The sequence below is a fragment of the Schistocerca gregaria genome, chromosome 2, assembly GCF_023897955.1.
Source record: "Schistocerca gregaria isolate iqSchGreg1 chromosome 2, iqSchGreg1.2, whole genome shotgun sequence".
NCBI classification, from domain to species: domain Eukaryota; kingdom Metazoa; phylum Arthropoda; class Insecta; order Orthoptera; family Acrididae; genus Schistocerca; species Schistocerca gregaria.
In genome coordinates, this window is record NC_064921.1 from 88,204,207 (window position 1) to 88,218,237 (window position 14,031).

General features: G+C 39.0%; 1 protein-coding gene across 1 annotated transcript in view; it reads right to left on the reverse strand.

The window, feature by feature from the left end:
* Positions 1 to 14,031, reverse strand: part of LOC126336384 (secretion-regulating guanine nucleotide exchange factor-like) — a 101,140-nt gene that overhangs the window by 62,342 nt on the left and 24,767 nt on the right. Inside the window, exons 2-3 of the mRNA XM_050000005.1 lie at positions 10,603 to 10,965; positions 5,677 to 5,863 (exon numbers count right to left, since the gene is read on the reverse strand). Of these exons, the coding sequence (XP_049855962.1) occupies positions 5,677 to 5,863; positions 10,603 to 10,965 (550 nt within the window). The remainder of the gene's footprint in view (positions 1 to 5,676; positions 5,864 to 10,602; positions 10,966 to 14,031) is intronic.

Genomic DNA, 14,031 nt, shown 5'->3' on the forward strand with positions numbered 1-14,031 from the left:
TCTCCAAACAATAAAACAAGTGTGTGTGTGTGTGTGTGTGTGTGTGTGTGTGTGTGTGTGTGTGTGTGTGTGCATCCCTTCTCATTCTTTGGAAAAGTGACATTTCTTGAAAATAAAGTAATTGACTTACATTCTTTTGTTTTTATATTTTTTGACACAGCCACAAGAGCATTTCATAATGCCGTTATCGGTTTCAACAAGCTAGTGCTCATCTTCAGACTGACAGTAGATAAAAAGAGGACACACACACATACTCTCTCTCTCTCTCTCTCTCTCTCTCTCTCTCTCTCTCTCTCTCTCTCTCTCCCCGTATGTTTCTCCATTTGTCCCGTTTCCCATACTATTCATCCGACTGTGATGAAACTTTGGTGAGTTGTTGTGTGTCTACCTGCGGAGGCTTTTAAATTAGTATGACCATTCTACAATAGCTGACATGTGAGTTGTTTCAACAAATGTGTGTATTTCATATAGTTTAGCAGATGACTCTGAGCACTATGGGACTCAACATATAGTTTAGCAGGTTAATATGTTTTTGGTGGATGAGTATGCACGCTTGACATAACTGAATTCAATCAAATACAAACAATGACAGGTCAGTTCATGTATTTGGGTAAATATGAAGACTACATAAGTGAAGACACTCTATATCATTTGCATGCAATGAACCAAAAACTGGACTTTCAATTCACACCAGACACATATAATGAGGCATTGGTTTTGACTGAGGACATATATCTGGCAGCCACAAAGCACAAGTACAACTGGAAAAGGTTACACCAAATCTATCTGCAAACAAGCTTTTAGATCATGATTTTAAATGAGAAACACACTTTAATGTCAATGAATTGGATACATTGGTTCAAATTAATCTTTCAAAATAAGGTCCAGAAAAATATTTTCTAGTAGTGTATGACAGAATTATGATCGCAATTACAAGCCAAAGTGGTAGATTGCATATTCCAGGAGAACAGGCAAAACTTTTCTCATTTCTCTTATTTTGACAATATTCCACTGGCTATCACATTATCCGGAATTGTGGCAACTCTTTTTGATGGGATCCAAACAATGCATTAGCAGTGAATTCCTGTCCAACACACAAGTCACAGAGATACCGATATGAAATATCAATAAAAATCCTAGAATGTGTAAAGATTCCAATACATCAAAGCATCATATAGGATGAATGTACAATGGTGCACAAATACATTGGGAGCACTTCATCATACACTCAAAGGACTGAGAGGAGAAAACCAGATGTTTGGTGATGCACTCACTGTATTTTCTGGTGACTTTCAACAAATTCTATCAGTTATACTATGTTCAACAGCCGCTGATGAACATCATGCATGTCTCAGATCATCAGTTTTATGGTGAGCTGTACAGAAATTAAATTTTATGATCAATATATATGTATACCTACAACATGCATCCAGTAAATGTTTTGCAAAACGTTTGATATTTGGAATAAAATCTCACAATTCAATTTGCAATACCCATCAATAAAGCACAAGGACAATTGTTACAGGTGTGTGGACTAATTTGGCAAATCCATGCTTCTAACATGTGGCCTTTTCATGCTTTGCAAAACCTTCTGATTTACTTTTGTAAGCACCAGATAGTAAAACAAAAAATATTATGTATTCGAAAGCACTTCAACAAACAGAATTTAAGCATAAACACTTTCTTTCTTTGAATAGCTTTGCAACAAGTCGGGTGCTCACTAGTGGAATAATAAAAAAGAATGAAATAATACCTAAATAAAAATGCTGCAAGTGATTTCCAATGCATCGTCAACAGTACTGAAGGCAATAATAGATAAAGACTGAGGTTTTGTAAGTGGAGTGAAAACTCATCTTTGTTTGTATTCACAAAAGGAATATCTACTCCGACTGATTTTATAGTTACTTTCATTTAAGTAATGTGGAGTGATTTTTTAACAGTTTAAAAAAAATTAAAAATTCTGCATAAATTTCAGCAAAGTTACATAGAAAAGGCAAAAAAATTAATTATCTGCATTTATGTCTGTCAGTAAAAATGTTTGTGAGGTGCACACTGACATTTAGGAGGCAATGAATTTGTCATTATGCCTAGTTATCAGGGCGTCATTTCTTCATAGCTTGCAAGGCTGGAGAGAACAGTATATGACGGTTGGATACTGCAGCTGGGCACTGGGCACTGTATATAACAGGATGTCAGGAGCACAGCACAGCAAATAAAAATGAGCAGTTCATCACAGATGTTGAAACACACATCAATGAAGAACTCATTCTGTTCATTAAATAGTTTATCAAGTTTGTATCTTCTTGAAGCATAAACCTGCACATCTTCTTATTATCTAAGTATCTATCTTCTTCAAACAAAGATGATGTGACTTACCAAACAAAAATGCTGGCAGGTCGATAGACACACAAACAAACACAAACATACACACAAAATTCTAGCTTTCGCAACCAACGGTTGCTTCTTCAGGAAAGAGGGAAGGAGAGGGAAAGACGAAAGGATGTGGGCTTTAAGGGAGAAGGTAAGGAGTCATTCCAATCCCGGGAGCGGAAAGACTTACTTTAGGGGGAAAAAAGGACAGGTGTACACTCGCGCGCCCGCATACACACACACACACACACACACACACACACACACAAACACACACACACACACACACACACACACACACACATCCATCCGCACATACACAGAGGTGAGGCCTTTGGATAGGACAGAGGTTTCGGATTGGGAGAGAGGTTTGGAGGAAATGTTAACTACTGAATTAGGGTTTTGTGGTTCCAGATTGTGTTGATTGGAATTTGGAGGGAGTGGAGCTGGGACTGGGAGATTGAGTAGATGGGAGAGTCTGGGTTTGTGTGCAATGAGAAGAGGTTGAGGTTTGCTGGAAAGGTTGTGAAGGGTGAGTGAGTTGCCTTTCCGGAGGTGAGAAACCAGGAGATTGGATAGTTTTTTGAGGTAGAGGGTGGCATGCTGTTCTAATTTGCGATTGGCCAGTAGGAAGATGCTCTGAACAGCCGGTGTGGATGTGGGAGAGGAAAGATTGAGGACTTTTATTAAGGATAGAAGTTGACGGGTGTGTTCATTGGCAACTCACTCACCCTTCACAACCTTTCCAGCAAACCTCAACCTCCCCTCGTACGCCAACCTATTCATGGGTCGCTTAGAGGAAGCCTTCTTGGTTACCCAGGCCTGCCATCCCAAAGTTTGGTACAGATTTATTGATGACATCTTCATGATCTGGACTCACACTGAAGAAGAACTCCAGAATTTCCTCTCCAACCTCAACTCCTTTGGTTCCATTAGATTCACCTGGTCCTACTCCAAAACCCATGCCACTTTCCTTGACGTTGACCTCAATCTGTCCAATGGCCAGCTTCACACGTCCGTCCACATCAAACCCACCAACAAGCAACAGTACCTCCATTATGACAGCTGCCACCCATTCCACATCAAACGGTCCCTTCCCTACAGCCTAGGTCTTCGTGGCAAATGAATCTGCTCCAGTCCTGAATCCTTGAACCATTACACCAACAACCTGAAAACAGCTTTCGCATCCCGCAACTACCCTCCCGACCTGGTACAGACGCAAATAATCAGAGCCATTTCCTCATCCCCTCAAACCAAGAACCTGCCACAGAAGAACCGCACAAGTGCCCCACTTGTGACAGGATACTTTCCGGGACTGGCTCAGACTCTGAATGTGGCTCTCCAGCAGGGATACGACTTCCTCAAATCCTGCCCTGAAATGAGATCCATCCTTCATGAAATCCTCCCCACTCCACCAAGAGTGTCTTTCCGCCACCCACCTAACTTCCGTAACCTCTTAGTTCATCCCTATGAAATCCCCAAACCACCTTCCCTACCCTCTGGCTCCTACCCTTGTAACCGCCCCCGGTGTAAAACCTGTCCCATGCACACTCCCACCACCACCTACTCCAGTCCTGTAACCCGGAAGGTGTACACGATCAACGGCAGAGCCACGTGTGAAAGCACCCACATGATTTACCAACTGACCTGCCTACACTGTGAAGCTTTCTATGTGGGAATGACCAGCAACAAACTGTCCATTTCGCATGAATGGACACAGGCAGAGAGTGTTTGTTGGTAATGAGGATCACTCTGTGGCTAAACATGCCTCGGTGCACGGCCAGCACATCTTGGCACAGAGTTACACAGTCCGAGTTATCTGGATACTTCCCACTAACACCAACCTGTCAGAACTACGGAGATGGGAACTTGCCCTTCAGTATATCCTCTCTTCTCGATATCTGCCAGGCCTCAAACTCCGCTAATTTCAAGCTACCACCGCTCATACCTCACCTGTCTTTCAACAACTTCTCTGCTTGCCTCTGTACTTCCGCCTCGACTGACATCTCTGCCCGAACTCTTTGCCTTTACAAATGTCTGCTTGTGTCTGTGTATGTGCGGATGTGTGTGTGTGTGTGTGTGTGTGTGTGTGTGTGTGTGTGTGTGTGTGTGTGTGTGTGTGTGTGGGCGCGCACGCGCACGCGCACGTGTGCGAGTGTACACCTCTCCTTCCTTCCCCCTAAGGTAAGTCTTTCCGCTCCCGGGATTGGAATGACTCCTTACCCCCTCCCTTAAAGCCCACATCCTTTCGTCTTTCCCTCTCCTTCCCTCTTTCCTGAAGAAGCAACCGTTGGTTGCGAAAGTTAGAATTTTGTGTGTGTGTCTATCGACCTGCCAGCACTTTTCTTTGGTAAGTCACATCATCTTTGTTTTTAGATATATGTTTCCCACATGGAATGTTTCCCTCTATTATATCTATCTTCTTCTTTATATATAACGCATTATGAAATGATAACGTGGTTAAGTTGAAAAACGTGCGTACGCTCACACACACACACACACACACACACACACACACACACACACACACACACACACAGAGAGAGAGAGAGAGAGAGAGAGAGAGAGAGAGAGAGAGAGAATATCATAGTCATCAACTGGTATTTTCACAAGGGGAGTGGGCCAAGCAAGAACAGCTTGCTCTCATTATGTAACATAAATCATGAAGCACAATATAAAGGATCAGAACAAATAAATCTGTAAATTATGTCTGTATAATAAATATGAGAAAACTTCTTGCTGAAAATAGCCTTACTTAAATCAGTCAAAAACTAAGAAAACTTTAAGTTGCTTCAAAAATTTGAATCTACTATAAACCATATCATAAAATATGTAATGATAAGAGTTTGGCGATATTTGCAGATGGTTTCAGTTATCTGGTTTATCCCAAAACAATTAAGTTATCTATAAAACAGCTTTAGAAGATACCTTGTTTGAACCTTCTGCAGTAATGAGTAAGGCTAATGTTAACACCTAGAACATTAATTCTGCAGTTTAAACAAGTACTGGTATTCAAGTAAATTCTTCATTTTCATTTAAATTTGTCTTTCATACAGTTGAAAGTACTATCACATGAAACTATAAAATAAATGTTATCCATTGAGACACACGCAAACAAAATGTGATGGTGTAGTATGAAAAATATAATTAATTTTCAAACAATTACATGTGCAGTGCAACATAAAAATAGGACTTAGGGGATACTGTCTGAAATATATTTTGCAAAGTTGCCACACATAAGAAAATAAACATCAGCTTATTATAACAACAGACAATTAAGAATTACTCCCTACAATTAATAATTACCATGCTGTAAAGTATAACTTTCTTTAAGTGGCTGTCCATGATGTACAATTCCTAGTTGCCCTTTTCTTCCACTACCACAAACAAATACATCACCCTGGTCAGTGACAACTGCTGTGTGTCTTAGACCAGATGAAAGTTGTTTCACTTTATGGTCTGTCAACTGGAGAGGTGAGGCACTGAATGTGACCTTAAAAAAAAATTGTAATTAGTTGGTCGGTATGACATGAAAACGTACCTCCAAACTGATTGTAAGCGAGATACATTCTTCCAGTGATCGTAAACCTACATGTTGGCTATATACATAGTTGTATTACTTGTACATTTTTTTAAATATTTAAGATCAAATACACTTGGTTCTAGGCTCAGATTTAAAGAGAAAACAATTGCAATTGCATTCTGTATTATCTACATTTCCTATTAAAGACATTCCCTATGAAGTAGAAGGTACTGTGCAAGCTCACATGTTTACAATTTGTTTTAAAAACCATACTTATATTAATAAATTACTATGTGATATATGGTGTGTGGTTTTGTGGGATAAGCATAAGTGTGAAATTACAAATTCAAAGTTTCCTGTTACAATCATGAGTTGGGCCTAAAATGGTTTTAGATTTTATCATGGCTTTCATTTCTAACTGTTCTTGGTGTAGGTGAAAACTGTCAACATGAGTCTTATTCTACATTGAACATATAACTAACTGGGTAAGAAAGGTCATAGATCACAGAAAAGAAAGTGTGGTACACATCTCTTTTAATAGAATCATACCATAAAACTTAGTTCCTTGTTACAAAACAACTCTAACAGTTAGAACACATCAGTAACATAAGTAATTTTGTAAGCAAAAAATTTCGCGATCTCTCTCTCAGAATTTTTAATTAATTTATTGGCAGAAAATTACATGAACATAATTTTATTGCCTGAAATCATTTTAATGCATGTTGTATGTCCAGTGGATGAATTTAGTTTTCCCGTTCAGCCTATTCTTTACATGTCTCTCTTATCTTGCCTCTTCACTACATCAGTGATCATTATCCTGAATAATTTATGACAAACATTTACAAACAACTGAACTAAACATACCTGCTAGTAGTGTGTAGCACCTACTTTTACCTGATGATGGCAACAGTACATAAAGACAGAACTCTATAAGACACCAAAACTCTTAAGGATCCGTTCCTAATCCTTAAGCACTCAACTGCTACCCACAACTCATGGGAATTCATTGGAGCAGGGTCCAAAGGACACACATTTCAATTGATGGCATCAAAATTATTCCAAATAGGTTTAATGTCAGGTGATTTGGAAAGCCAAACAAAGCATTTTGACACAAGACACACACAAATTATGACATGTAGCTGTTAACGGGTACAGATTTACATCAACAGGAAAACTTGAAAATTTGTGTGGACTGGGATTCGTACTCTTGTCTCCTGCTTACTATGTAGAAGCTCTGGCCACTGAATCATCTGGAAACAGTGGTCATTGCCAACTGCACTGACTACCCCAGAATACCTCTCCTCAGATCCAGATTCTCAACTTATCCTCATTACTCGTGGCATTTCACCAATTCCCATAAGAGTTCGAATGTGGTGTTCATCTGCACTGAAGGGATCATTGGCCAGTCTCCCCTTAATTATATACAGGGTGTTACAAAACGGTACGGCCAAACTTTCAGGGGACATTCCTCACACACAAATAAAGAAAATATGTTATGTGGACATGGGTCCGGAAACGCTTAATTTTCATATTAGAGTTCATTTTAGTTTCGTCAGTATGTACTGTACTTTCTTGATTCACCGCCAGTTGGCCCAATTGAAGGAAGGTAATGTTGACTTCCATACTTGTGTTGACATGCGACTCATTGCTCTACAGTACTAGCATCAAGCACATCAGCACGTAGCATAAATAGGTTAGTGTTAATCGCGAATGTGGTTTTACAGTCAGTGCAATGTTTACAAATGCGGAGTTGGCAGATGCCCATTTGATGTATGGATTAGCACGGGGCAATAGCCGTGGCGCGGTACGATTGTATTGAGACAGATTTCCAGAACGAAGGTGTCCCAACAGGAGACGTTCAAAGCAATTGATCGGCGTCTTAGGGAGCACGGAACATTCCAGCCTATGACTCGCAACTGGATAAGACCTAGAACGATGAGGACACCTGCAATGGACGAGGCAATTCTTTGTGCAGTTGATGATAACCCTAATGTCAGCATCAGAGAAGTTGCTGCTGTACAAGGTAACGTTGACCACGTTACTGTATGGAGAGTGCTATAGGACAACCAGTTGTTTCCGTACCATGTACAGCGTGTGCAGTGCAGGCACTATCAGCAGCTGATTGGCCTCCACGGGTACACTTCTGTGAATGGTTCATCCAACGTGTCAATCCTCATTTCAATGCAAATGTTCTCTTTACAGATGAGGCTTCATTCCAACGTGATCAAATTGTAAATTTTCATAATCAACATGTGTGGGCTGACGAGAATCCACACGCAATTGTGCAATCACATCATCAACACAGATTTTCTGTGAATGTTTGGGCAGGCATTGTTGGTGATGTCTTGATTGGGCCCCATGTTCTTCCACCTATGCTCAATGGAGCACGTCATCATGATTTCATATGGGATAATCTAACTGTGCTGCTAGAACATGTGACTTTACAAGTACGACACAACATGTGGTTCATGCACGATGGAACTCCTGCACATTTCAGTTGAAGTGTTCATACGCTTCTCAACAACAGATTTGGTGACCGATGGATTGGTAGAGGTGGACCAATTCCATGGCCTCCATGCTCTCCTGACCTCAACCCTCTTGACTTTCATTTATGGGGGCATTTGAAAGCTCTTGTCTACGCAGCCCCAGTACCAAATGTAGATACTCTTTGTGCTCATATTGTGGACGGCTGTGATACAATATGCCATTCTCCAGGGCTGCATCAGCGCATTAGGGATTCCATGCGACGGAGGGTGGATGCATGTATCCTCGCTAACGTAGGACATTTTGAACATTTCCTGTAACAAAGTGTTTGAAGTCACGCTGGTACATTCTGTTGCTGTGTGTTTCCATTCCATGATTAATGTGATTTGAAGAGAAGTAATAAAATGAGCTCTAACATGGAAAGTAAGCATTTACAGACACATATCCACATAACATATTTTCTTTCTTTGTGTGTGAGGAATGTTTCCTGAAAGTTGGCCGTACCTTTTTGTAACACTCTGTATATGGAGTTATCTCCCCCTTATTTTTACGTACTTTTCCATCCAGGAATTTCTGTTACTGTTATAACTAACAACAAAGGGAGACAAACAAAAAAACTACAAAGCACTTTTTAAGGAACTAAGAGTTCTTTCCCTTTTGAGTATCTTGAAATGTGTGGTGCACACAAAGTAAATACCTTAGACATCTAAAACAAAATTCTGACCATCATCATCAGGACACACTGAAAGGCAATATATTCATAAATTAGAAAACAAAACTGCTGTTAACAGACACCTTGATTCTGTTTAAGTAAGACTGTACAAAATCAAACTTTCACAAAAGAGATGTGCCCTTAGAAAAATTCACATCTGAAGTTTACCAGCTTCTCCAGAGACAATGTAGTCTCATACTTAATGAAGTGACCCTTTCATTGTGCATAAATGTGGGTAACACATAAGGCGTGTGAGAAAAGTAGTCGGACTGACAACAGAGTAAGCAATCTGGTACCCGAGGTGTTGTTCTACTTGTGTAGACTGTTGTGTTCACCTCTCCCAGATGCTCAGTCTGAGTTTCAGCTCTATACAGCATTCGCATGATTTTTGAGAGCATCATCAGTGAAGTTGTGTTTTTGTTGTGTGTTACAAAAATGGAACAGAGGAATTTAGAGCAACGTTAGAAGGGAGACCTTCAATTTCAAAAATCAATGGAAATTTCAAACGTCTGCATAATCTCGTCAGATTGTTCCTCCGGAACAAACTGTCAACCAACTGTTTTACAAAGACAACCTTTAAAAGTTCAAAAACGGATGACTTGAGTGAGACTAGACATTGTAGACAAGTGGATGCTGCAGCATGACAAGACCCTGTGTCACACGGCTGCTTACACATGGGATTTTGGACCTCAAGAGGCACTCCTGTTGTTCCAAAACCTCCCTATTCATCTGATCTGAGTCCTTGTGACGTTTTTCTTTTCCCAAAATTGAAAAAGTCTTAAAAGAATGTCATTTTGGGACTCTGCAGAGCTTTCATTAGAATGTGACCAACAAGGACCTACCTGCTGAAGCCTTTCAGCACTCCACCAGTGTACAGCTGCCGAAGGGAACTACTTTGAAGGGGACAAGATTGTTGTTCAGTCTCATTACTCTTTTCACACACCTTTTAACACACCATTGTTAATTACATTAACTGCTGCCAATAATAAATGTGTAATTCATAAAATTAAAATATACATATTATACTCTACATAATTAATACTGTATATATCTCATTATAATACAGACTTTTGTACTATATTTTACCTGGGAAGAAACAAATTTAAAGCATTATTCAGTATCACTGCAATATGTTTGTTTGGTTATTCTCAATTGTTATTAAATTATATACTACATAGAGAGGATTGCAAAATGATTCATCACCAACAAATATCAAGAAGTCTGCTCAGGAACACCACTAAGAGCCTTCCTTCGCATATTACCTTGAAATGTATGAATTTGCAAGAACAGCAATAAACATGTAAATGAGTCAAGCTCAATTTTTAATAAAAGTTTGTGAGGCGAGTCTACCAAATATCTTCAAATGTATGTGAGTTACAGATGCTCTGACCAATCATGGGAATTACAGGCGACAAAGTAGTGGCTGGGTTTGAGCAATTAACAACATTTAACAAGATGATTTTCTTTCATCACAGGAAAAGTAAACTTCAGCATAATCTTGTAACATACTAACCTGATCCCTTGGCAGAGACAGTTGTCCATAGACATTGGAGCCCCAACCAAATAATTTCCCATCCCTTGTCAGAGCAAAACTTGTTTCCCAGCCACAGCTGATATCAATGATATGGTGCCCTGAAAGAGCTGCTATATGTTCAAAAGATGCTGCTTGTTCTTCCAAAGACTGACCTAATTGGCCTTTGTTATTCCAGCCACAGGAATAAATGTTTCCATTTTTATCCAAAATGAGTGTATGGCCTCCACCTCCACAAAGTCTTGTAAGTAACTTTGGTTCAATTGTTGGAGCTGTCACTTCAACAGGTTCAGCACAAAGCTCAGATTTATAACCAACTCCAAGCTGACCATATGTATTTGCACCCTGGAATAAATATAAAATTTTGTGATAGCCAGAATTTACTAGAAGCCAGGAAGTAAGCAAAAAGAACAAATTAAAAATATGCCAAAAGGAAGCAAAATCACCATGTGAAATTGAAAGAATCTGAATAACAGCAATTGTCAGTTCAATACTCCAGCATTCTTTATTTGCTCAAAATAATTTTCATAACAGTCAGACAAATTTACTACACATTAAAAATAATGAAATATACCTCCTGTAAAGAAGGCAACTACAATATGATTCTGCAAAGATAAAATTGACTTGAAAGAAGGAATTAAAGTGGACCCTATAGACAGGCATTCTTCTTGGCATGTGTGTCCATCTTTTTATCTGCTGTATTTATTTTCCTAATGTTTGCTTTCCTTGCCTGTGATTTACCGATTGGCCTCTTCAGCACTTTTTAACTCCTTTTTCTTTAAAGTCTTCCCTGTTAAATTTCATTATTTATTCTGATCTTGTCCTATTCTTTAATGTTATAAAAAGAAACAAAATACTGATTAGTGATAACACTTAAATCTCCACAAGAAAAGAGGTACTTGAAGGTTTCAGCGAAAACAAGAGCTGAACCTTTTTTTCCTCTGTCCCTCCCTATCCCACCAATCATAAATGCTGCAGTCTCATTTTTCAATTATGTTACACAGAAACTTGTGTGGCAAGTTTATAAAGATATGTACTTTGCCCAATATGACAATGTACACAGCATTGTTCATACAAATACCTGATCTTCACAAATGACAATTTTGTCATTGAAAAGCATATTTCACAGCATCACACTGCTATTAGGTTAGAATATGAGGTTTTGGCATATAATTCTGCAAATGCAGTCTGAAGATAAATATGCCAAATCTGAAACCAGGTATTGCGCATCTTCAAATTTGTTGCAGTTGGTGATAAAAATTATTTAAAAAATCATTTCCACTAATTCTACTGAAACACTAATAACCTAATAACAACAGACAATGAAACTGGTTTGAAATTAAATTTGAGGACAACAAGAAAGTGGCCCATCAACAATTTTGCATTTTTGCAATAACATCATGTAGGGTCCCACAACAATCAGTACTAGGCCCATTCTTATTCTTAACCTTCGTACATGGTCTTCCAATGATTCTAAAGGATGGTTCAAAAATTGTAATGCTTTGCCAATGAAAGAAGCATACTAATCAAGACCGAGCAATAGGACACAACAGTGTTGTGACTCGCCGATCTTTCAAAGTGTCGCCGTGCAGTTACGTGTGTCCTCTACATGCAGTGCTGTCTGCCAGCCATGCAGCAGCCATGCCACCTAAGTGGCCAGCCAGTCACCAGCTGCTAGACTTGGACTCAGTGCTGATTTGACTGTTACAGTGTACACACGTCTGACTTTGTTTACTTGATCAGTGACTTGCATGTATTGTGTCGTCCTAGAAATATATTTGTTCAACTACCTATCACAGGTTTTGACATTATAACAAATGGTTAGGACACCGGATTCACATTCAGGAGGTCGATGGTTCACACCCATATCTGGCCATCCATGATTTCCTTAAATCACTTTGGGCAAATGCCAGGATTATTTGTTTGAAAGGGCACAGCCAATTTCCTTACCCATCCTTCCCTCATCCGATGGGACTGATGACCTCGCTGTTTGGTCCGCTCCCCCAAATTGCCAAGTAAAACATATGAAACAAGAGTTCAAACTTAAACCTTATCAAACACAGCTAACATGGTAGCTGAACGGGCTTACAAGTGGTTCACAGTAAATTGTTTAAACCTTAATCATGCAAAAATTCATATTATGCTATTTCTAAAAAATAGGAGCGACCTGTTAGCAACAGAAGTAAACATTAATTGGTCACACAATACATGAAATAGTCTGTGTAAAATTTTTGGAATACAGTTGCATACCAAGTATAATGGAGTCAATACGTAATTAAATTAATCAAAAAATTCAGTTTGCACGTCGAAGCTTCTCTCATTGTGTTGACCCAATGAGAAGAGCATTGGCTTACTTTGCAAAATTTTGCTCCTTGTTCTCTCATGGAATTATCTTTTGGGGCAGTGTGTGGTGGTACGTGTTGTTATTCAAGGTAGCACCATGTCCCACATCCTTTCTCTGTGATTACGAAATATGGTCATGCAGAAACCTTAATTTATGGTAGTAGTAGTAGTAAAGGAAAGACCACATACTGTCTGCGTATTCTTTATTTATGTGCATATAAGAAATGCAAATATAAGTGTAGTACATTCACAAGGCACAACAGAGGGCTAATGTTTTCCTGAGGGGGAAGGAGCCATTTATACTTTGATGCCAAAGAAGAAGAGGTCGCGATGACAAAGGCTTTGTTCCAAATAAGAAAAACAAAATAAGATTGTATGGAATTATTAACTTAATTACTTCTTGGCTTTGGGATATTAGCGATCTGCCTGTCAATGAGTTTGGTTATTAAGAGCTTAAATGTTAATGTTTAATTGATATGTTGAAAGTGTTATGGAGACTGTAAAATACAGAAGGATTTTGAATAGAAGTGGTTACATGTTTTCGTAGCTAGTGTAGCAAATATATTCCTCCATTATTACAGCATTTTCCTGCTGATGGTAAAGAAGTTTGATATAGCTACAAGTGGCATTGTTCAGCAGGACCATAACTTGAAGGGGTGACATGAATGCAGAAAGAGAAGATTTAAAGTAAAGATAATTACAAACATAAGAGTGACAGGTCACATTTATAGAATTGGTACCCTGGTTAAGCACTCTCCAGCAACAAACAGCGGCGGCAACTTTCAAAGTGTCCATAAGGAAAATGTTGATTCGCTAGAAGTGAGCAGTAAGAATGGTGTGTAAACAGCCACACATATCACACAAGACTCTTTGAAGATCTTGGAATTCTTACATTCTCTTCCCAACACATTTATTCATTAATGGTTTTTGTTGCTGGCAATAAAAACCATTCTAACCTGAATTCTGATCTACACAGTCACAATATAAGGTACAGAAATATTTTTCATATAGTCTTTGTCTCCTTGTCGAGAGTTCTGAGTAGAGTTATGTACTCTTATGCAAAATATA